General features: G+C 40.0%; 1 protein-coding gene across 3 annotated transcripts in view; it reads right to left on the bottom strand.

Annotated features, from left to right (window-relative positions):
* AGBL2 (ATP/GTP binding protein like 2) overlaps window positions 1–23,685 on the bottom strand; it is an 82,170-nt gene that overhangs the window by 5,523 nt on the left and 52,962 nt on the right. For 2 of the 3 annotated variants that reach the window (XM_033928595.1, XM_033928597.1), the window contains exons 16-20: window positions 15,237–15,347; window positions 12,648–12,714; window positions 5,509–5,601; window positions 3,106–3,351; window positions 690–741 (exon numbers count right to left, since the gene is read on the bottom strand). In XM_033928595.1, the coding sequence (XP_033784486.1) occupies window positions 690–741; window positions 3,106–3,351; window positions 5,509–5,601; window positions 12,648–12,714; window positions 15,237–15,347 (569 nt within the window). The remainder of the gene's footprint in view (window positions 1–689; window positions 742–3,105; window positions 3,352–5,508; window positions 5,602–12,647; window positions 12,715–15,236; window positions 15,348–23,685) is intronic. The other variant, XM_033928598.1, reaches the window with a different exon arrangement.

Genomic DNA, 23,685 nt, shown 5'->3' with positions numbered 1-23,685 from the left:
GGCTGGAATCTTATCTTGGTTTAGAGTGTAGGCTGGAATCTTATCTTGGCTTAATGAATGTCCAAGCCTGCTGTTTACTACAGAAACACAGAGTGAGACATGATAGTTTGTCACGTAGCCAATAATGTGAAAATAGCATAAAAGGAGCAAGCGCAGGACTTTCCTCGGAATCTATCGGTGCGCCGAAAAAGGGGTGATTGACCTAGTCCATCGGCCGCCTGAAAAGGGGGATTTCCCAGCTGTGAGGGGCGGTGTTGCTACGATCATAGTGAAGTTATCATTTGTGTTTTGTATATTATTGCTATGCAATTTATGTAACGATTAAATTAGTATAATAAGCATTACCTTGTGTATGTATCTTTGTATGCCGTGAAGTGCTGACTACCTAACAAACTTGGCATTACAGGGCCTATTTCAGCACCTTGCTTCCATTATAACAATTGTGCAAAAAAAAGCACAGAAATAGCACATAATGCAGGGCACCATATACAAAACTCCCTAATATATGTATTTTAGAAAAGGTTCCATGCTCACCAAACCTTTTATAAAATATTTACCTAGATTTACTCGAGCAGATCCAAACATCTGCTTAGCCAACTATTCAATGTAGACAAAGTTAACTGTTCAGTGTTATATGCTATGTAATTCTCTTTGCAAAGCTCTATAATAAATCTTTAAAAGACTTATACCTGTTCTGCTTGATCTCAGCAGATGAATACTGTTGTTCTGAAAGTGACTTTTCTAAATATGGGGTAGAAAAAGAAATATCAGTAGCAGGAAATAATTTTTTTTTTTTTTTTATTTATTAATTTTCCATTCTTACAGCAATTAATTCACATATAATATAATTAATTATTACATAGCATTTGTAATTACAATCAATACATCATATCATAAATAATAAATCCCTCCCCTTTTTTCAATTCTTATTTCCAAAAATTATACAAATCCCTCCCCAATCCTATATATCTACTACCAATGTGCTAAGAAATCTGATCAGTAGAATAATTAGTCAATGGTTGCCATATTTTCTTAAAATTATGAAGATTCCCTTGTTGTAACGCTATTACTTTTTCCATTTTGTATATATGACAGACAGAGTTCCACCAGAATGTATAATTTAATTTGGTATAGTCCTTCCAATTTTGAGTTATTTGTTGCATGGCGACTCCTGTCAATATTAATAGCAGCTTATTATTATTTGCTGAGATCGGACTCTGAGCAGGAAAGAAATTAAAGTAATGCATCACTTAAATATACAGCTCTATCTTTCCATCCTGAATGAAACATCACATCTGCATTCTTCTGCTTGGATAATCTCGCCAACATATATACAGTATATCTTAATGGGGAAGATTTATTTAAATTTTGCTCAAGCACAAAGCTTTAAATGGTTGCAATTGAAGCAGGCTATTCAGGAGGGGTTCCCTGAATGGAAAAATCTTAACAGTCAGTATAGTCTGGAATTCTTATGCTTTCAGTCGGATTTCTTGGGTCACCAGGCCACACAGTGGTATAAATTAATATCTGGATTTATGAATAAAAAACCAAAGACTGGTCTTAGAGATATTTGGAGCATTGAGATTAAGCATCAAATTTCTGCATCTCAATGGCCACGAATTTGGTCTTGGAGAATGAGATGTACAGTGTCTGCATCTATGAGACAGACTTGGCTCTTTTTGTTACATAGAGCATTTTGGAACCCAGTTAGATTACAAAAGTTGGATAGCTCTAAGTCTAATAGATGCTGGCATTGTAATCTGGAAGCAGGAACTCTAGATCATTTGTTATACTTTTGCCCCTGTATCATGGCCTTTTGGAAATCAATTTGGTCTCAAATTAATTGTTTATTAGAAAACCATGTAGGAGGATATTTTAATAAATTTAAAGATGTTTGGGGGCCATTAATAGATTATTATAGTAAATAAATTATTATAATAAATAATTTGTATTTAGCCCCATTCATTATGTATATGTGGTGGGTGGGGGGTGGAGGAGGTTTAAAAGTGATGGATATTTATAAAGATATTTGTATGGGGTTGAGGGAGATAATTCTTGTGATGTGAAATTTGTAATAATTTCAAGTGGAAATGTATATTATGAATTGAATTATTGTACACTTGTTTGAAAATTTATAATGAATAAAGAGATTTTAAAAAAAACAACCATATAGCTCTATCATATGATACAATTCTATTTGGGACGTCTATGAGAACAAAAAGTCTAATTTAATCAAGTAACAATAAACTTTTATTAATAATGACAGGAGTTGCCATTCAACATATCACCAGAAATTGAAAAATTACACCAGACTTAATTACACCTTCTGGTGGAATTCGTTGTGCCATATATACAACATGGAAAGAATAATTGCTATACAAAAAGGGAATTATAATACTTTTAAAAAGATTTGGGGGCCATTGATAACTTATTGTAATGATTAGACGCCTTTTTACATTGAAAGTATAATTATGGGAAAGGGGGTGGTTTATAGTTATATTATAGGTTTTATCAATATTTATGAATACAATACATGTATGTTATTTTTGATTATAATATTGTGAAAAGGGTGGGTGGGGGAGGGAGATATTTTATGTAATTAAGATGATATATGGAAAATTTCAAGTAATGTATATGATTCACTTGATATAATATGGTGTACTTGATGTAAGATGAAAAAATGAATAAAGATTTGGAAAAAAATAAATAAATAAATTTTGCTCAAGCATATAAAATTGCTCTGGTTTTAGCCCAGTATGTTTCCCCCCCCCCCCCCCCCCCCCCCCATTGAACATATCAGAATTTTTTGGGCTGATAGATCTAACACATGTTCTGAACTGAGTTTCTTATCTTTTCTTCCATTTCCAGGTCACCTTTCCTACTTCCCAGAGCACACAGTTCAATCCGATTCTATACATCTGATCTCTCTAAATCACCTCTGATTCTTCTCTGCTCTTCTCCAGTATTCAAGTCCCGGGAAACCTGTGCCATTTCTTCCTTTGAAACATTACTAAAATCAATAACTCTCACCCAACCCTACTTTTAAAATCATCACCATGGCCTCCTGATTCACTATTTTCAATATATATTTCACAAGTTACTCACCTGGAAATTTTTGTACTTTCTTAAACATTTTTTCAAGCATACTTTTCCTCCGATTCAATTCTTCATGCAACAGGGCATCTAATGGACTAGTATGTTGCTTTATGGCTGAAACAGACTTCAGACTGACTGCTGGGAACCGTGGACATTGAATCGTCTTTATAATCAAAGGGTGGCACTGTTCCAAATTTTGTGTTCGAGATGTTAGAGGAACATGGTGGCTAAATAACTTATCCCAGGAAATTTCACCTGTAGGACAGGCAGAAATAAAGTTTTGTTCTTTATTGGAAGGAAAGGTGAGCTCATCTTGCTTTTTTCCTGAAGGAAAAACAGGATGTTATTTTCAACCTGCCTCATTCCTAAAGGTCTTGTTCCATAGGACACAGAATAGAAAAAAGGTCTTTCAGGGCTAATTTGCAACCTCTCTACTTTGCTTTACACTGCTTTTCAAAGGAAAAATAAGCCCTTACTTTTACTTTAAAATTTGCAGTAGGAACATATGCACCTATTTTTGTGACAGTAAGTTTTTTTGTAGTTATCTACCCATTTTGAGTGAAATGGTGTGGTGGCCGGGTTAGTCCACTCTTCAAGGTAATATGTAGAAATAAAACAAAAACATAAAGGAAAAAATAATAGCCTTTTTATTGAACTAACAATGTAATTTATTTTAGCTTTCGAAGGTAACCCCTTCTTCATTTCCGATCTGATTTGAAAGCTAATCATAAACTACATTAAGTTAGTCCAATAAAAAAGGTATTTTTTTTCCTTTATGTTTTTGTTTTATTTCTACCTGCTTTGAAACTTGTAATCTTAGGGGTCCTTTTACAAAGGCGCACTAGGCATTTTAGCGAGCGCTAAAAGATAACGCATGCATGTTAGTCTATGGATGCGTTAGTCTATGGATGCTAAAACAGGGGATTAGTGCAGTGATCATCTCTGGATACTTTGGTGAGAAAAAAAATGTAATGTAATATCCAAAATTGATAACGGACATAATGGCTGACATCCTAAGCAAGAGGAGAATCCCATCCAATCACACTGCAAGAGAGTCCAATGTTGTGGTTGGCCCAATTACTCAGAGGCATTAAGAGCAAATAGTCTACAACAAAGTTTATTCCCCTCACTGTCTCTCTACCATTACATTCTTTATTCTTGACCCTAGCCCATCTCTCCACACTTTCTCTCCCTAGTCTATCACTTCTCAGCTCTTCTACCCCCACACATTCTCTTTCTAAATTACACACTCTCCTCCAACCCCATTCCAGTCAGTCTCAATCTCCATCTGCCATTCCCAAACAGCTGATTCTCCTCCAAGGTTTTGAATATCCCCATCCCTGTATCTTCCCCAGAGGTGTAGTGGTGATGCCACTTCTGATTTTTCAGATGGTTCTTGGCAAATTTGAACCACAATGAGTCTGAACTTCCACACTGTTTGCTCACCTTATCAAGTTTCATCAAAGTTTACTATCCCACTCAATTGGTGAGATATTCTAGCTAGCTTACAATTCTAAGAAGAGGGGAAAATTTGTGGAAAAATATACATGATAGTGAAAGTTAGGGGTGAACTACAAAAATTGACAGTAAAGTGGGTAGAATAATCACACAAGGGGAGCCATCAAACCTTCCAGTATTCTTCCAAGTCCAAGATGGAGTCATAGAAACAGATAAAGATCAAATGGCCCATCCAGTCTGCCTATTCACAGCATCCACCATTTCCTCCTCTCCTTAAGAGATTCCATGTGCCTGTCCCATGCTTTCTTGATTCAGACACAGTCTTTGTCTTCACCACCTCTACCCGGAGACTATTCCACGCATCTACCATCCTTTATGTAAAAAAAGTATTTCCTTAGATTACCCTGACCCTATCACCTCTTAACTTCATCCTATGCCCTCTCATTTTGGAGCTTCCTTTCAAATGAAAGAGATTTGCCTCATGCACATGTTTTATATTAGATGTTAATTTCCCAAGCGATGATTGGTGTTGTAAAGATACGGGGGAGTGAGTTCCAGAGTATGGGGCTGCAAACAGGTTTATGTTAGGCAGTGCAGGAATGGCCCTACAGTTCTGGCCTTCAAAAACTACTGTAGTCCAGTTAGAAAGATATTTTTTTTGTTTGACTTCTTTTTATTAATACATCTAATTTAGAAACCCTTCTTTATCTTTTTTAGCTTCTTGATTTCTCTCTAGAAAGTTAGAAGGAAGAACTATATAATCAAAATGTATCATTTATTACAGTTTCTATAGCAAGAAGTGAACTACCATCAATATCCACCAAGTATGCATGGGGAGGAAAAGCTAATACAATTTTACTCAGGTAAGTGCTTTGATTATTGGCCTTTACAGTCCTTAAGGAGACAATTTTTAAACTATCTACACAGATCTCAATAATAATCAGAGTTACTTACCGGTACTCTCATTTTGGATTGGAAGATCAGCGACCTTCTTCCTGTTCAGGCAATCAAAGTTCTGTTCACTTGAATGCTGTAAACAAGGCTTTTCTACATTCAAAAACACATACACAAGTAGAGCTTCAGGATTGCAACCATTCTTCCCACAAAATCTACATTATAAATCTTAAGGCTCCCGATCAATATAAGAGAAGAAAAATTATTATTATTATTTTTTTAAAATTTCTTTATTCTTTTTCAAACTTACATCAAGTGCACAAAAAGAACAACATGAAATACTATCATATAACACTTGAACATCATACATTATATTCTTAATACGTAAATTAATTAAAAACCCTCCCCCTCCCATCTTTCTATACAATCATTAAAACTATCATATTCCTTCAAAATTTCAATTTCGCTACATCTTATCTTCTAATCCCCCCACCCCCCTATGTATATTATCAAAGAAAAATGATGCCTATTCACTACAAAAATCAACCATCGGTCTCCATATCTTTAAAAATTTTTTATAACTTCCTTTCTATATTGCAATTGCTCTTTCCATCTTGTAAATATGACACAGGGAATTCCACCAAAACGTATAATTGATATTACTATAATTTTTCCAGTTGTTAGTAATATGTTGCATAGCAACACCCGTCATTATCATCAAAAGCTTATTGTTATGTGCTGATAAAGCACAGTTACTTACCGTAACAGGTGTTATCCAGGGACAGCAGGCAGATATTCTTGACTGATGGGTGACGGCACCAACGGAGCCCCGGTACGGACAATTTTAGAGTGATTGCACTCTAAGAACTTGGAAAGTTCTGGTAGGCCGCACCGCGCACGCGCGAGTGCCTTCCCGCCCGACAGAGGCGCGCGGTCCCCAGTTAGGATAAGCCAGCTAAGAAGCCAACCCGGGGAGGTGGGAGGGACGCAAGAATATCTGCCTGCTGTCCCTGGATAACACCTGTTATGGTAAGTAACTGTGCTTTATCCCAGGACAAGCAGGCAGCATATTCTTGACTGATGGGTGACCTCCAAGCTAACAAAAAGAGGGATGGAGGGAAGGTTGGCCATTAGGAAAACAAATTTTGCAAAACAGATTGGCCGAAGTGTCCATCCCGTCTGGAGAAAGCATCCAGACAATAATGAGATGTAAAAGTATGAACTGAGGACCAAGTAGCAGCCTTGCAGATTTCCTCAATAGGAGTGGAACGGAGGAAAGCTACAGATGCTGCCATCGCTCGGACTCTATGGGCCGTGACAGAACCTTCCAGTGTCAGTCCGGTCTGAGCATAACAGAAGGAAATGCACGCTGCCAGCCAATTAGACAACGTACGTTTAGAAACAGGACGTCCCAAGTTATTCGGATCAAAGGACAGAAAGAGTTGGGGAACTGATCTGTGGGGTTTAGTACGCTCTAGATAGTAAGCTAGAGCCCTCTTACAATCCAAAGTATGCAGAGCCTGTTCCCCAGAATGAGAATGAGGTTTCGGAAAAAAGACAGGCAGAACAATGGATTGGTTGAGATGGAATTCAGAGACAACCTTAGGAAGAAACTTTGGATGTGTACGCAGAACCACCTTGTCATGATGAAAGACCGTAAAAGGTGGGTCTGCAACTAGTGCATGTAGCTCACTGACCCTCCTGGCAGAGGTAAGGGCAATAAGGAAAAGTACCTTCCAAGTGAGAAATTTGAAAGGAGAGGTAGCCAAAGGTTCAAAAGGAGGCTTCATTAAGGCGGAAAGAACCACATTGAGATCCCAGATAACAGGAGGGGCTTTAAGAGGTGGTTTCACATTGAAAAGACCTCGCATGAACCTGGATACTAGGGGATGAGCTGAGAGGAGTTTTCCATGGACTGGCTCATGAAAAGCCGCAATAGCACTGAGGTGGACTCTGATTGAAGTGGACTTGAGGCCAGAGTCGGACAAAGAAAGAAGATAATCCAACAAGGTCTCCACTGCAAGAGAAGTGGGATTATGATGATGGAGAAGACACCAGGAAGAAAATCGTGTCCACTTTTGATGATAACATTGCAAAGTGGCCGGTTTCTTGGAGGCATCCAGAATTGAACGAACAGGCTGAGACAAAAGAGTATCATGAGAAGTCAGCCCGAGAGATACCAAGCTGTCAGGTGCAGAGACTGGAGGTTGGGATGTAGAAGGGTCTCCTGATGCTGTGTAAGCAGAGAAGGATACAGAGGAAGAAGAAAAGGTTCCCTGGAACTGAGTTGAAGTAGAAGGGAGAACCAATGCTGCCTGGGCCACCTCGGAGCAATCAGTATCATGGTGGCTCGTTCCCTCTTGAGCTTGAACAAGGTTCTCAACATGAGAGGCAGAGGAGGAAAAGCATACAGGAACAGATCTGACCAGTCGAGGAGAAACGCATCCGCTGCCAGACGGTGAGGAGAGTAGAGCCTGGAGCAGAATAGGGGCAGCTGGTGATTGTGAGGAGCTGCAAAGAGGTCTATCTGAGGAGTGCCCCATTGAGCGAAGATGGATTGTAGAGTGAAAGGATCGATTGTCCACTCGTGAGGCTGGAGAATTCTGCTGAGCTTGTCCGCTAAGGAATTCTTTTCTCCCTGAATGTAAATAGCTTTCAGGAATAGATGGTGCCCAAGTCCAGATCTTTTGGGCTTCCTGGCACAAGAGGCGAGAGCCCGTTCCACCCTGCTTGTTGATGTAGTACATCGCAACTTGATTGTCTGTGCACAGTAGAAGAACTTGAGGGAAGAGAAGATGTTGGAAAGCCTTGAGGGCATAAAACATCGCTGAGTTCCAGGAAATTGATGTGATGCTTCTTTTCCTGGGCTGTCCAAAGGCCTTGAGTTTGGAACTCGTTCAAATGAGCTCCCCATGCATAAGGAGAGGTGTCGGTGGTGATGACTAGTTGATGAGGAGGTAGATGGAACAGAAGACCTCTGGATAGATTTGAGAATACCAACCACCATTGTAGAGATTGACGAAGAGATGAGGTCACAGATATGTGTCGTGAGCAAGGATCCGTCGCTTGGGACCACTGAGTAGCAAGGGTCCATTGAGGAGTGCGCAGGTGAAGACGTGCGAGGGGTGTGACATGGACTGTGGATGCCATGTGACCCAAGAGTATCATCATTTGTTTGGCAGAGATGGAACGTTGTGGAAGCACCTGCTGACATAGAGACTGAAGAGTCTGAAGACGGTTGGATGGCAGGAATGCTCTCATGAGGAGTGTGTCTAGTATCGCTCCAATGAATTGAAGTCTCTGAGTGGGGATGAGATGAGACTTGGGTAGGTTGATCTCGAACCCCAGTATTTGCAGAAACAGGATGGTTTGGTTGGTGGCCATGCGTACTGCTTGGGCGGAAGTGGCCTTGATTAACCAGTCGTCCAGGTAAGGAAATATCTGAAGGTGGTGAGAGCGTAGAAATGCAGCCACAACAATGAGACATTTGGTGAACACCCTTAGAGAGGAAGCAAGACCGAAGGGCAGCACCTTGTATTGGTAATGACAATGATTGATCATGAAGCGGAGATACCGTCTGGAGGTTATATTGATCGGTATGTGAGTGTATGCCTCTTTGAGATCGAGGGAGCACAGCCAGTCGTCTTGATTGAGAAGAGGATAAAGAATGGCTAGAGAAAGCATCTTGAATTTTTCTTTTACCAAACATTTGTTGAGATCGCGAAGATCCAGGATTGGTCTGAGATCTCCCGTTTTTTTGGGGACTAGAAAATAACGGGAGTAGAATCCCTGCCCCTGTTGATCTGGAGGGACTTCCTCTATAGCGTTCAGAAGAAGGAGGGATTGAACTTCTTGAATAAGGAGGGCAGATTGAGGACTGTTCAAAGCAGACTCTTTTGGCAGGTTTTGGGGTGGAAGAGTCTGAAAGTTGAGAGAGTAGCCGTGGCGGATGATGTTGAGGACCCATTGGTCCGAAGTAATAACTTCCCACCGGCTGAGGAACAGAGAAAGACGACCTCCTATAGGTTGCGGCAGGAGAGCAGATATAGGAGTACTGGCTATACTTTGGAGAATTAAGTCAAAAGGGCTGTGTCTTCTGCTGTGGAGATGGCTTCACAGGTTGCTGCTGTTGTTGTTGTCTGGGAGGCTGACGTTGTTGTTGCCGTTGACGCCTGGGTTGCTGAGAAGCTGCTGGTAATGGGCGAGCTGTGAAGCGGCGTTGATAGGCCGATTGCTGCCTAAAAGGTCTTGTTGGAGGAGGCTTTTTCTTATTTTTAAGCAGGGTATCCCAGCGTGTCTCATGGGCAGAGAGCTTTTGAGTGGTCGAGTCCATGGATTCCCCAAAGAGCTCATCTCCTAGGCACGGGGCATTGGCTAACCGATCTTGATGGTTAACATCAAGTTCGGATACCCGAAGCCAGGCCAGGCGACACATTGCCACAGACATTGCTGTCGCTCTGGAGGTAAGTTCGAAGGTGTCGTAAATGTTCGAAGGTGTCTAACCATGAACTTACAAAGTTGAAACAGAGACGACAAGCAATGGTGAAAAGATTGTTGTTTACGTTGAGGAAGGTACTTCTCAAATGAAGCCATGGTGGTAAGGAGATGTTTAAGATAGAAAGAAAAATGAAAAGCATAATTACCAGCTCTGTTTGCCAACATTGCATTTTGGTAGAGCCTCTTACCAAATTTATCCATGGCTTTACCCTCTCTGCCAGGAGGTACAGAAGCATATACACTAGCTCCTGAGGATTTTTAAAGGGTAGATTCCACAAGTAGAGACTCGTGTGGAAGCTGAGGCTTGTCGAATCCAGGAATGGGAATTACTTTGTATAAAGAATCTAATTTACGTGGAGCACCTGGGATCGTTAAGGAAGTCTCTAGATTCTTGTAGAAAGTCTCCCTCAAGATGTCGTGAAGAGGGAGCTTCAAAAATTCCTTTGGGGGTTGGTCAAAGTCAAGGGCATCTAAAAAGGCTTTAGACTTTTTGGACTCAGCCTCCAAAGGAATAGACAGAGAGTCACACATGTCTTTCAGAAAAGATGAGAAAGATGTAGTGTCATGCCTAGAGGATGGGTCAGGTACAGCAGAATCATCCTCATCTGAGGAACATTCACCTTCAGAGAGAAAGGGTTCCTCTGAATCTCCCCACAGATCAGGATCCCTGACATGGGAAGTACGGTCCCGAGACTCTGGGGTAGATGGTTCTAAGTGTCGGGTTTTGCGCACCGACTTACCCGACCTCATCGATACGGAACCAGGGGATGTAATCGGTGGCACCGGTGCCGAAGTCTGTACCGACTGATGTTGAGCTCTCGGCTCCGGTGCGAGGACTGGCATCGATACCGATGAGGTCGAGTGAAGCGGTACCGAAACAGTGGATGCAGACAGCACAGGCTGTTCCACTATCGGTACCGGTGGCTCAGTGCGGACCGGCACCGGAAGGTTCGGTGCCAGGATAGCTGGAAGGAGATGTTGTAATTGCTCCTTGAGCTGTACTTGGAGGATGGCCGCAATGCGATCATCCAGGGATGGCACCGGTACCGCCTTTTTCTTTTGCGGTACCTGCGGTGCCGCTTGACGTCCCGGAGATGAGGAGCCCGATGTCGAGGGACTCACCTCAATAGGGGCGGAGTGCTTCCGCTGGCGCCTCACAGTCGGCAGGATTGGGCTCGCTGCACTCGAGACCGGAGGACGCTCTAGCGGGGAAGGCATCTTAGCCGGCTTACCTGAATGCTGGGACGCCGGTGCGGTGTCGCGCAGTGTCGAAGAGGAAGGTGCCGACTGAACTGGTGCCAAAGCCGGTGTCGATGGAACGGGGTCGGACATCTCGGCACCGAACAGTAATCGCTGTTGTATTTGGCGATTTTTTAGAGTGCGTTTTTTTAAGGTAGCACAGCGGGTGCAGGTGGAAGCCTGATGCTCAGGACCCAAACACTGTAGGCACCAGTTGTGTGGGTCCGTGAGAGATATAGGCCGAGCACACCGCTGGCACTTTTTAAACCCTGGCTGAGGGGGCATGAAAGTAAAGACGGCTTCAGCCAAATCGAAGGCCGAGGCCTCGATGGTGGCAGAAGGCCCCGCCGGGGAAAAACCAAAAATGACGAAAAAAGTAAAAGTTTTTTTTTTTTTTTTTTACAAAAATGAAAGTAAAGAAAAAAGGCAATAGAGCCAAAAAGGTTTACGCGAGCGGGAAGGCAAGTAGAAAAAATTTCAACAGCCGTTGAAAAACGCGTCTTCTTAGCTCCGCGGAAACTAAGAAACTGGGGACCGCGCGCCTCTGTCGGGCGGGAAGGCATTCGCGCGTGCGCGGTGCGGCCTACCAGAACTTTCCAAGTTCTTAGAGTGCAATCACTCTAAAATTGTCCGTACCGGGGCTCCGTCGGTGCCGTCACCCATCAGTCAAGAATATGCTGCCTGCTTGTCCTGGGATAATTGACTTTTTTTCCTCGTAGACATACCGAACAGAACAGTATCATATGATATTTCCACATGATTTTCCAATAAGCAATTTATTTGAGACCAAATTGAATTCCAAAAATTCCTAATGCGGGGGCAATAAAAAATTAGATGATCCAATGTCCCTACTTCAAGATTACAGTGCCAGTATCTATTAGATTTAGAGCTATCCAACTTTTGTAAACGAGAAAAATTACTTAAGTTTAAAAGTCTTCTAAAAAGCTGGCTTTTTAAGGACGCTTTTAATTGAATCATTTAAATTCTATTATATTAGGATATTGTACAGTCAACTAGCAGCGCTGGTAAGCGAAAATTAAGTGGGTAACCCTCCTCCACCTCGTTTTATTACCTACCCCTTTTTTATTAGTTTATGAATTGTATTTAATCCTTCCTAACAATAGGTCTTGACAAAACGCAAACAAATGGGGGTAATTTTCGGATAACTTGTTTAGCCAGATTATTCTGGAATGGGTAGTATTGGGGTAATCATGATTACTAGGGGGCAGGAAGGAAAATGACCTAAAATTTAACTGAAAAGATACAAGGCTGAAGGTTTGCCTACAGTGTGAAGCTGAGGAAAATCTCTGAGAGCCAACAAAATACCTTCAATTGGATATCCTTTGCTGATGCTTTAAAAAATAGTGCTCATGACAAAGGAGGAACATCTTTCACTTTTTAAATTAAAAGGCCATATGAATTTATGTACAACATTTGCACGATTGTCTAAATTCATGTCTTACCTTGGATTAAATCTCTAACTGTCTTCTGAGGTTCACTTCCCTTATCTAGTTCATCTAGTTGCTTGTTCTAAAAAAAAAAAAAAATGCAATTTAAGCATTGGCAAGAAACTCGGGAATAAACCATTTTGCCAAAACATGGGAATTATATGAAGCAGGAGAGGAGGGTTTAGGAGGAAAGATAAGTTGTTCAGTCTTGGCCATGTTGGTTTTTTTTCCCAATTCTTTATTCATTTTTTCATCTTACATCAAGTGAACAAAATTACATCAATTAATTCCTATACATCACTTGAAAATTATTTCTCTAAAAACCCAAATGTAGCATTGTCATATGACACAATTTTATTTGGCATGTCTATGAGAGTTAAATGTCAAATATCTGCTAATAATAACAAGCTTTTATTGATATTAACAGGAGTTGCCATCCAACAAATAACACATAATTGGAAGGACTGTATAAGACTGACTTATTGTTTTTGGTGGTCTTCAGTTTGTCATGTGTATAAAATGGAAAGAGCGTTGGCTGTTCAAAAAGGATATTATAATAAATTTAAGGATGTGTGGGGACCTTTATTAAATTATAGTAATGAATAAGTTACACTTTTCCCAATCTTAATACACATGTGGATTTGGGGGGGGGGATTTCTTGTTTTTCCATTAAGAATATATAGATGATTGTCGTAAGATATTATTTTTATGTGGTATATATTAGTTGTATATAAATTTGGGAGGGGGTGGGGGTTAAATCTTCTTGGTGTATGATATTGAAAATTTTTAAAGTGATGTATTATATTTGGTTGATATTTACTGTACACTTGATGTAAGTTTAAAAATGAATAAAGAAATTATTTTTTTTTAAAAAGAAAATTATTTCTTATTATTATTTCAATACATATTTTAAATTCCTCCCACACCCTCCCTTTCCACAAATAATGTAAATCATACATGTCATGTGTTCAAAATAATAATAAACCATAATGAAGCAATATATCCCCCCTTCCCTATTATTCTAATTATACTTTAGTGTATAAAGGTGTCTATTCATTACAATATGTTATCAATGGTCCCCAAATTTTTTTTAAATTGTTATAATTTCCTTTTTGCGTGGCAATTGTCCTTTCCATTTTGTATATATGACATAATGAGTTCCACCAGAAGGTGTAATTAAGTCTGGTATAGTCTTTCCAATTTCTTGTAATATGCTGAATGGCAACTCCTGTCATTATTAATAAAAGTTTATTATTATTTGATGAAATTTGACTTTTTTTTCTCATGGACGTTCCAAATAGAATTGTATCATATGATAGAGCTACATGATTTTCTAATAAGCCATTAATTTGGGACCAAATTGATTTCCAAAAGGCCATAATACAGGGACAAAAATAAAGTAGATGATCTAGAGCAGTATTTTTCAACCTTTTTACACCTATGGACCGGCAGAAATAAAAGAATTATTCTGTGGACCGGCATTGGTCTGTGGATCGGCAGTTGAAGAACACGGGGCTAAGTCGTGGGCCAGACCCCACCCATCTATACCCAATCTCCACCCCAGACCCCGCCCCCATAATAGTACTAATTGCACCTTGCACATCCCGTGCCTCATCTGGAAGCCTTCCCTCTGACGTTGCAACGTCAGAGAGAAGGCTTCCGGTTCAGGCGCAGGATGCCTGTACGAGTACTGAATCAATTAGGAAGAGGGAGCTGGCTTGAAGATAACGCCGCATCGATCACACTGTGGACTAGCGGTTGAAGAACACTGTTTTGGGCCTGATGCACGTGCTGGCCTTGTGGACCGGCAGGAAATTTCTGTGGACCGGCACTGGTCCATGGACCGGTGGTTGAAGAACACTGATCTAGAGTCCCTGCTTCCAGATTACAATGCCAGCATCTATTAGACTTAGAGCAATCCAACTTTTGTAATCTAACTGGGGTCCAAAATGCTCTATGTAACAAAAAGAACCAAGTTTGTCTCATAGATGCAGACACTGTACACCTCATTCTCCAAGACCAAATACGTGGCCATTGATATGCAGAAATTTGATGCTTAATCTCAATGCTCCAAATGTCTCTAAGACCAGTCTTTGGTTTTTTATTCATAAATCCAGATAACAATTTATACCACTGTGCGGCCTTGGCCGTGTTAAATTTTAGATGGCAGTGAGACATTCAGGTAGCAATGCCAAACAGGCAGGTCGATACTTGGGCCTGGTTTGCTGTAGAAATTTCAGGTATAGAGAGATAAATTTGTGAGTCATCAGTACAGAGATGGTGCTGGAAGCCATGGGAGGAGATCAGAGTGCCAAGGGAAGAAGTATAAATGGAGAAAAGAAGAGGTCTCAGAATAGAGCCCTGAGGTACGCCAACTGATAGCGGAATGGCAGCAGCAGAGGAGGCTCCTTTAAAGCATACACTAAAAGTGTGACAGGAAAGATAGGATAAAACACGGCCTACGTAAGGTCCTCCGGGTTTGTCTAATAAAGCTGCTATTTTTGTCCCATGTCAAAAACAATGACATAAGTATATGCATTTTTTCTCATGAACACATACCTCAAATTCTGAAACCAAAATACACTTTTAAATATTTTCTGTTACCTTTGCATTGAAATATTTTTTTCTGTGGTTCTTGAACAGAGTGAGCTGAAGTCCACGATCAGGCAGAACTGGCTCTTGGATAATTTCAGAAAATGAAAGCTGTTTCTGGATCTATGCAAGTTAACAATGTTGTTACAAGAATAAAGAAGATATTGTGTATTCATCAATTGTATTTTAATATTTTGTACACTTTATGTAAAATTTGAAAATAAAAAAGAATAAAAAAAAAAAAAAAAGAATAAAGAAGTAATCTACTGGTTAGAACAGTAAGTTAAGAGTAATGAGCTAGGATTCAAATCCTGCTTTTCCCATTGATGCACCCTTTGACCTTGGGCAACTCATATGTGTGTGTTTGGGGGGGGAGAGGCAATTCTATAGGGAGTTCTTTTACTAAGCTGGAGTAGAAAGTGGCATTAGTTTGCCCTATTCCTGGTCTTTCCCATGTGCTAAGTTAATTTTTTACTGCAGCGGTATTGCTAGCCATGCACTTATGTTGCCATTAGCACATAACTATTAAAAGAAATTACCGTGAGCACTTAACACCACTCATTTTGCAGGCGATAAGGCCCACACAGTAATTCTGTGTTAATGTAGATATGCTAATGGATTAACAAAAAGTAGAAAATATTTTTTTAGGTAGTGTGCACACATTTGGAATTCAATGCAGCATGCCTGAGTGCGTCCTATGATAAACCCCTCTATGCTGTGGTAAGCTCCCAAATTCTTCTTGCTCTTGGAAATATTTTTGTACATTTAGCAAAGTCCTGAACCTAAAGACTGTGGCCCTTACACCAGACACAATGTCTGTGTGTGTCCATTATAGACATTTTCTTTTTCCAGGTCCAACATCATTTAAAAGCTGGTTTCATTTTGTAATGCTAATGACAAAAGTCCTTCATGGTATCAAAGTCCATTGAGGTTCATCCTCAATTTCTCAAGTTTTACCTATTAAACAGGAAAACGGTAGAAGGTAGCATAAACCCTACTTAACATTGATGGTGAAAAGATGTTAGCGTTACAACAAGGGAATCTTCATAATTTTAAAAAAATATGGGAACCATTGACTAATTACTCTAATGATCAGATATCTTAGCACGTGGGTAGCAGATATATGGGGGTGGGGTGGGAAATGTATATCATATGGAATTAGGAATATTGATAAAAAGGGGGGTATTTATTTTATCTTACAAGACTTATTTGTTTGTAAATACAAGTGATATATGAAAATTGTTTGTATTATGTTTAATTCACTTGTTGTAAGAATTCAAAAATGAATAAATAAATTAAAAAAAAAAAAACCAAAACATTGATGGTGAATGAAAAATGTCTGATTCTTAACAGCTGTTATTGGTGGCTCAAAGGCACCATCTGTGTGGCTAAAGGGATCCTAGCTGTCCAAAGAGAACCACTTAAAGTTATCTGAATAACCTTAACTAGATATTCAGCAGATTTACTTGATTAAAGGCCCCTTTTACAAAGCCGTGGTAGCAATGCTGCCATGGTAAATACACCTAAGCCGATTCAGTTCCTATGAGCTTCGATGCATGTACGGCAGCAGCATTGCTACCACGGCTTTGTAAAAGATCCCCTAATTCAGGCCACTGAATATATAACTGCTTAAAGTTAGCTGGATAAATTTTAGGAATGTTATCATTGTGAGCTGACTTAGCTAATTTTAACTAGTTATATCCTATTCTCTGCCTTAACTGGGTAAACATCAGTGCTTTCTGGGTAAATTTAAACCATGCCCACAGCATGTCTCTCTTTGCTCCCCTTTTTAATCAACCAACTTTATACAGTCTGCCAGGAGAGAGGGGAAATTTTAAAAAAGATGAGATTTAGCTGGGTAGCTCCTGCAGTTACATTGCCAAATCTTTTGAATATCGAGCTCAAGTGGTTGCAATTGAAGCAGGCTATTCAGGAGGGTTTCCCTGAATGGAGAGTTCTTAATTCTCAGGATAGTTTGGAATTCCTATGCTTTCAGGCGGATTTCTTGGGTCACCAAGCCGCACAGTGGTATAAATTGTTGTATGGGTATTTGAATAAAAAACAAAAACTGTCCTTAGGGATATTTGGAGCATTGAGCTTGGGCACCAAATTTCTGCCTCTCAATGGCCACCTTTTTGGTCTTGGAGAATAAAAACTACAAGGGCAGCATCTATGAGACAGACTTGGGTTTTTTTTGCTGCATAGAGCTTTCTGGACCCCAGTTCGTTTACAGAAATTGGATAGCTCTAGGTCCAATAGATGCTGGCATTGTGGTTTAGAAGCTGGGACATTAGACCATTTCATATTTTTCTGTCCCTATATAAATGCCTTTTGGAAGTTAATTTGGTCCCAAATTAATTCATTGTTAGAAAATCATGTTGCCCTTTCATATGATACTATATTATTTGGTACATCTATGAGATTCAAAAGCCCAATTTCTGCAAATAATAATAAACTTTTATTAATATTGACAGGGGTTGCCATTCAGCAGATTACTGGAAATTGGAAAGATTACACTAACTTAATTATACTTTTTAATGGAATTCAGTATGTCATATTTATAAAATGGAGAGGGTGCTTGCCATGCAACAAGGAAATTATCATAAGTTTAAAAAGATTTGGGGGCCATTGATTACTTAACACCTTAGTATTAGATAAGATATAGGGGGGGTGGGAGTGGGAAAGATAATAATTGTATATTATTAATATATGGGTGGGTGGGAAGGGATTATTTTATATTTATATATTTTAAGGAGTATAAGTAAGTTTGTCAAGTGATTAGTTAAAATGTTTCTGATTGACTGTTATACACTTGTTGTAATATTTGAAAATGAATAAAGATTAAAAAAAAAAAAAAATATCGAGCTCAATGTGAAACAGTGCAGCAGGTTCAACTGAAATTAAATATTAGTAATAACTTTCTAATTGTAAAGAGTTACATACTTATTTAAATCTTAGTTACCTCATCCTAAATTAACATTCCTTTTTTGGTTGTTGAAATTTTCTTAAGGTGCACTATTTGTAGTCATTTGGTTTTTGTAAAATATTTTCTTGTTGGAATTTTAATTATGTTTTTGAAAACTTTATTAAGATATACATTTAAAAAAATATCAGGTCCTCCATAGGGCAATGCATAGTCTTGTCACTGTGCCACTGGACTAATGCTAGGGGCAACTTTCAAAGGCAAAAAAGCTGATTGAATATTGTCATTTAAATGCTCAAAAATATACATCACCAGGGACTTTCACTTATGGTACATTTGATACCAAAAAGAATTAAATATATAGTATAGATACTAAAATGATCTCTATTGAACTTTCTGTATTCTTTTTGAAAACCTGTTGTCACTTAAAAACAAGTATTATATTAACATATGCTCAGTACTGTGTATTGTAGGGCATTGACTCAAACAACAGAGATAAATGTTCATCAGTTATTATTCGGTTCGGTGCTGGGGCCGATCCTGTTCAATATGTTTGTGAGTGACATTGCTGAAGGGTTAGAAGGAAAAGTATGCCAGATGATACCAAGATTTGTAACAGAGTAGACACCGAAGAGGGAGTGGAAAATATGAGAAAGGATCTGCAAAAGTTAGAGGAATGGTCTAATGCCTGGCAACTAAAATTCAATGCAAAGAAATGCAGAGTAATGCATTTGGGGATTAATAATCGGAAGGAACCATATATGCTGGGAGGTGAGAAGCTGATATGCACAGACGGGGAGAGGGACCTTGGGGTGATAGTGTCTGAAGATCTAAAGGCGAAAAAACAGTTTGACAAGGCAGTGGCTGCTGCCCTGGGCTGTATAAAGAGAGGCGTAGCCAGTAAAAGGAAGAAGGTGTTGATGCCCCTGTACAGGTCATTGGTGAGGCCCCACTTGGGAGTATTGTGTTCAGTTTTGGAGACTGTATCTGGCGAAGGACATAAGAAGACTTGAGGCGGTCCAGAGGAGGGCGACGAAAATGATAGGAGGCTTGCACCAGAAGACGTATGAGGAGAGACTGGAAGCCCTGAATATGTATACCCTAGAGGAAAGGAGGGACAGGGGAGATATGATTCAGACGTTAAAATACTTTAAGGGTATTAACGTAGAACAAAATCTTTTCCAGACGACATAATTTGAGGTTGAGGGGGTGGTAGATTCAAAGGCAATGATAGGAAATTCTACTTTACGGAGAGGGTGGTGGATGCCTGGAATGCACTCCCGAGAGAGGTGGTGGTGAGTAAAACTGTGACTGAGTTAAAAGAAGTGTGGGATGAACACAGAGGATCTAGAATCGAAAATAATATTAAATATTGAACTAAGGCCAGTACTGGGCAGACTTGCACGGTCTGTGTCTGTGTATGGCCGTTTGGTGGGGGATGGGCTGGGAAGGGCTTCAGTGGCTGGGAGGGTGTAGATGGGCTGGAGTAGGTTTTAGCAGAGATTTCGGCAGTTGGAACCCAAGCACAGTACTGGGTAGAGCTTTGGATTCTTGCCCAGAAATAGCTAAGAAAAAAAATAAAAAAATTTAAATTGAATTCTCCAATTTGATTATTGATATATTCTTTTGTTCTTGATGATATGATTAAGATTTTCAAGTGTTACATTGAAATTTAATGGATATATTATTGCACACTTGTTTATGATTTAAAATGAATAAAGAATTTATAAACAAAAAATTTAAATTGATCAGGTTGGGCAGACTAGATGGACCATTCAGGTCTTTATCTGCTGTCATCTACTATGTTACTATGTTTTAGAAATTCTGGAGGTTAGAATCACAAATAAGCATATTTTTAGTATATATGCAATGATTGGGTGGTGGGTCTTGCTATAAGGATTTCAATCCTTGATGGGGAGTACTCAGCATATGTTAATACTCATAATACTTATTAAGTGACAACAGGTTTTCAAAAAAAATACAGAAAGTTCAATAGAGACCATTTTTGCATATATATATTTATATAAATGCAACTAAAAGTGTTTCCAGAGAATAATTATTTTTAGGCAGGCTAAAAAGAGGTGTTTCTGTGGGAGCAAATCCAAGTGTACACATTTAATTTCCAAACATATCTGCTCTATTTTCCCTTCCCACCCCAGTGTTTTTAACATACATACATTGCACTTGTTCATTATCTTTAAAAAAAAGTGGCCTACTACAGTATCTTAAATACAACAGCAGATGGAGATTCCAGTAACCACAAAGTAGTAAAGAACCTCTTTCATTCAATATCTCTTACCAAGCTTTTGATGATATTGACAGGAGTTGCCATCCAACAAATAACATATAATTGAAAGGATTGTAAAAGACTGAATTATTGTTTCTGGTGGAATTCAGTTTGTCACGTGTATAAAATGGAAAGAGCGTTGGCAGTTCAAAAAGGTTACTATAATAAATTTAAGGATGTGTGCAGACCATTATTAAAGTATTATAATGAATAATTTACACTTTTCCCAATTTTCTAATCTAATCTAATCTAAACCTTAAGTTTATATACCGCATCATCTCCATGAGAATGGAGCTCGACACGGTTTACAAGAACTTAAAATAGTGGGTAGAGAAGAAGAAAAAGGATTACATGAACTTATGTGTAGAAGGGAGGAGAGAAAGGGGGGAAGGATAGAGCTACAATTTGCTGAAAAGCCAGGTTTTCAGTTGTTTGCTGAATAACTGAAGGGAGCTCAGGTTCCGCAACGGGGTGGTGAGGTCGTTCCAAAGACCTGTGATTTTGAAGAGAAGGAATTTTCCCAGTTTGCCTGAATAGTGGATGCCGCGTGGAGAGGGGAAGGCTAGTTTAAGCCTTTGGGCAGTTCTGGAGGAGTCGGGACTGGAGGAGTTGAAAGACAGTGGGATAAGAGGAGGCAGGATTCCGTGAATGATCTTGAAAGCCAGGCAGGAACATTTGAAATGGATTCTGGAGATTATTGGAAGCCAGTGAAGTTTGGCAAGGAGTGGGGAGGCATGGTCAGACTTGCGTTTTGAGAAGATCAGTTTGGCTGCAGTATTCTGGATTAGCTGGAGTCTTAGAATACTTTTTTTTGATAGATTTAAGTAGATGGCGTTGCAGTAATCTAGTTTGGAGAGGATGATGGATTGGACAAGGATGGCAAAGTGTTGTTGGCTGAAGTAGGATCTAGCTTTCCTCAGCATGTGAAGGCTGAAAAAGCATGATTTTGCCAAGGAGTTGAGGTGGTCATTGAGGGAGAGAGAGGAATCGATAGTGATACCAAGGACCTTGCATGAGAACTCGAGCTGTAGTGTATCGCCTGTGGCTAGTGCGAAAAGTGTGGGCAGGTGTTCGAATTTTGGGCCGAGCCAGAGTAGTTTTGTTTTAGATTCGTTTAGTTTCATCTGTACCGAGAGGGACCAGGCACGGAGTCTCATTATGCAAGCTGTAATGTTTTTGTGGAGGTTGGTGAGGTTCTGGTCAGTCTCAAGGAGGACAAGGATGTCATCTGCATAAGTGTAGATTGTTTCCAGGGGGGATAGTTGAAAGAGTTTCAGGGAGGACATGTAGATGTTAAAGAGAATAGGGGAAAGGGGTGATCCTTGAGGGACACCGCAAGATGGAGTCCAAGGAGTGGACATGGTGCCATTTGTGTTGACGGTGTAGGACGGGAGCGTAAGAAGTTTGAGAACCACATTAGGACGGTGGAGTCGATTCCAATCTCGGAAAGTTGGTAAAGTAGTATGTCGTGATGGACGACATCAAAAGCAGCGGAAAGATCCAATTGTAGTAGGACAGCGAATTTGTTACGTGAGTGTAGTTGTTGTACCTTTGAAATTAGGGAAACTAGGAGGGATTCAGTGCTAAAGCAGGGTCTGAAGCCATGTTGGTAGGGGTGAAGAATGGAGAATCTCTCGAGATAGGAGGAGAGCTGGGTAGCAACTATGGTTTCTAGAAGTTTGGTAAGTAGAGGGATATTTGCTATGGGACGGTAGTTTGATGGTAGGGAGGGGTCGAGATCGGCTTTTTTCAGAATAGGTGACAAGGCAATGTGGCCCATTTTTGTGGAGAACAAGCCTGATAGTAGAGCAGAGTTAATGAGTCTCGTAAGGGAGGAGATGGCCTGTGCAGGAATGTTTTCATAAAGGTGGGATGGGAAAGGATCTAAGATGCATTTGCAGGATTTCAGTCTGAGGCAGAGTTTAGAGATCTGGGGTTCAGATATGGGTTCAAATGTCGTCCAGGATCTATCCGCTGGGATAGGGTTTGAGTCATTGGGAGGAAGAGAATTGTAAGAGACTGCTGAGGGGAAATCTTTTCATTGAAAAATTTGGCTAAGTCGTTTGCGGAAGGAGGGGAGAGGTGGAGTCGTTTTTTGAGGTTAAGTTTCGCCAGATGTAAAATAGAGTACTATTTTGATTTTTTGATCTGATGATTTTATCTCCATAGAAATTCTTTCTTGCTTTTTTTAGTATTGTGTTTTAGCACTTGATGTTGTCTCGCCAGGATTGTTTGTCTGAGGGGGATTTCGATTTTTTCCATTTTCGTTCCAGGGCTCGACAATTCTGTTTTAGTTCCCTGTGATATGGAAGGTACCAGGGGGCTTTGTGGGAGTGGGAGATAGATTTTGTAGATAAAGGGGCCAGAGCGTGGTAGGTAGTCCCGGAAAGGGTAACCCAATTATGTCAGTTGGACTCTGGGTCTGTGTGTTTAGGAGAAGGGGGAAGTTGGTTAAGAAATTGGGTCCAGAACAATTCGCTCGTGATTTTTTTGCGGTAGGTGATAGATTTTGTGGGCCGGGGTGGAGTACCTAGATGAGACATGAAGATGGGGAGGCAGAAAGAGCCTAGAAGGTGGTCAGACCACGGGACAAGGTCCCAGCGGGCCTCTTCGGCAGAAGTTTTGTGCTCAGTCAGGTCGAGGAAGCTGATGATGTCTAGTGTATGTCCTTTATCATGGGTAGGTGTGGGTGGAGGAGTGGTGAAGCCAAGGGAGGTGAGGAAGTCTTTGAATTCAGTTGTGTCCATGCTGGTGTTATCGTCAAGGTGGAGGTTAATATCTCCTATGATCACTAGTCTCTGGAATTTTAGGAAGTCTCTTGTTATAGTCTCTAGGACAAGTTCAGAGGATTTATTCCAGGGGATAGGAGGGCGGTAGAGAAGCAAGATGCCTAGTGGGTGGGGTTGGAGTTCATCTTTAACTGAAGCTAGTAAGAATTCTAGAGAGGTATGGCTGCCCTTTTCAAGGAGCTGAACATTGAAGAATGATTTGTAAAGCAGAGCCAGGCCTCCTCCTTTCCAGTTGACTCATGATTCTTGGTTTTCCACTAATAATATATTTATGAATGACATAAGATTATTTTCATGTGGTATATTTTAGTTGTATATGAATTTGGGAGGGGGGGTGGGGGTTAAATCTTCTTGTATGATATTGTAGATTTTCAAGTGATGTTGTACTAGAATTGTTTGATATTTACTGTACACTTGATGTAAGTTATAAAATGAATAAAGAAATTTAAAAATCCAAGATGG

The sequence above is a fragment of the Geotrypetes seraphini genome, chromosome 19 (assembly GCF_902459505.1).
Source record: "Geotrypetes seraphini chromosome 19, aGeoSer1.1, whole genome shotgun sequence".
NCBI classification, from domain to species: Eukaryota; Metazoa; Chordata; class Amphibia; order Gymnophiona; family Dermophiidae; genus Geotrypetes; species Geotrypetes seraphini.
The sequence above is the reverse complement of the archived record's forward strand: the minus strand, read 5'-3'. Positions and strand labels throughout refer to the sequence as shown.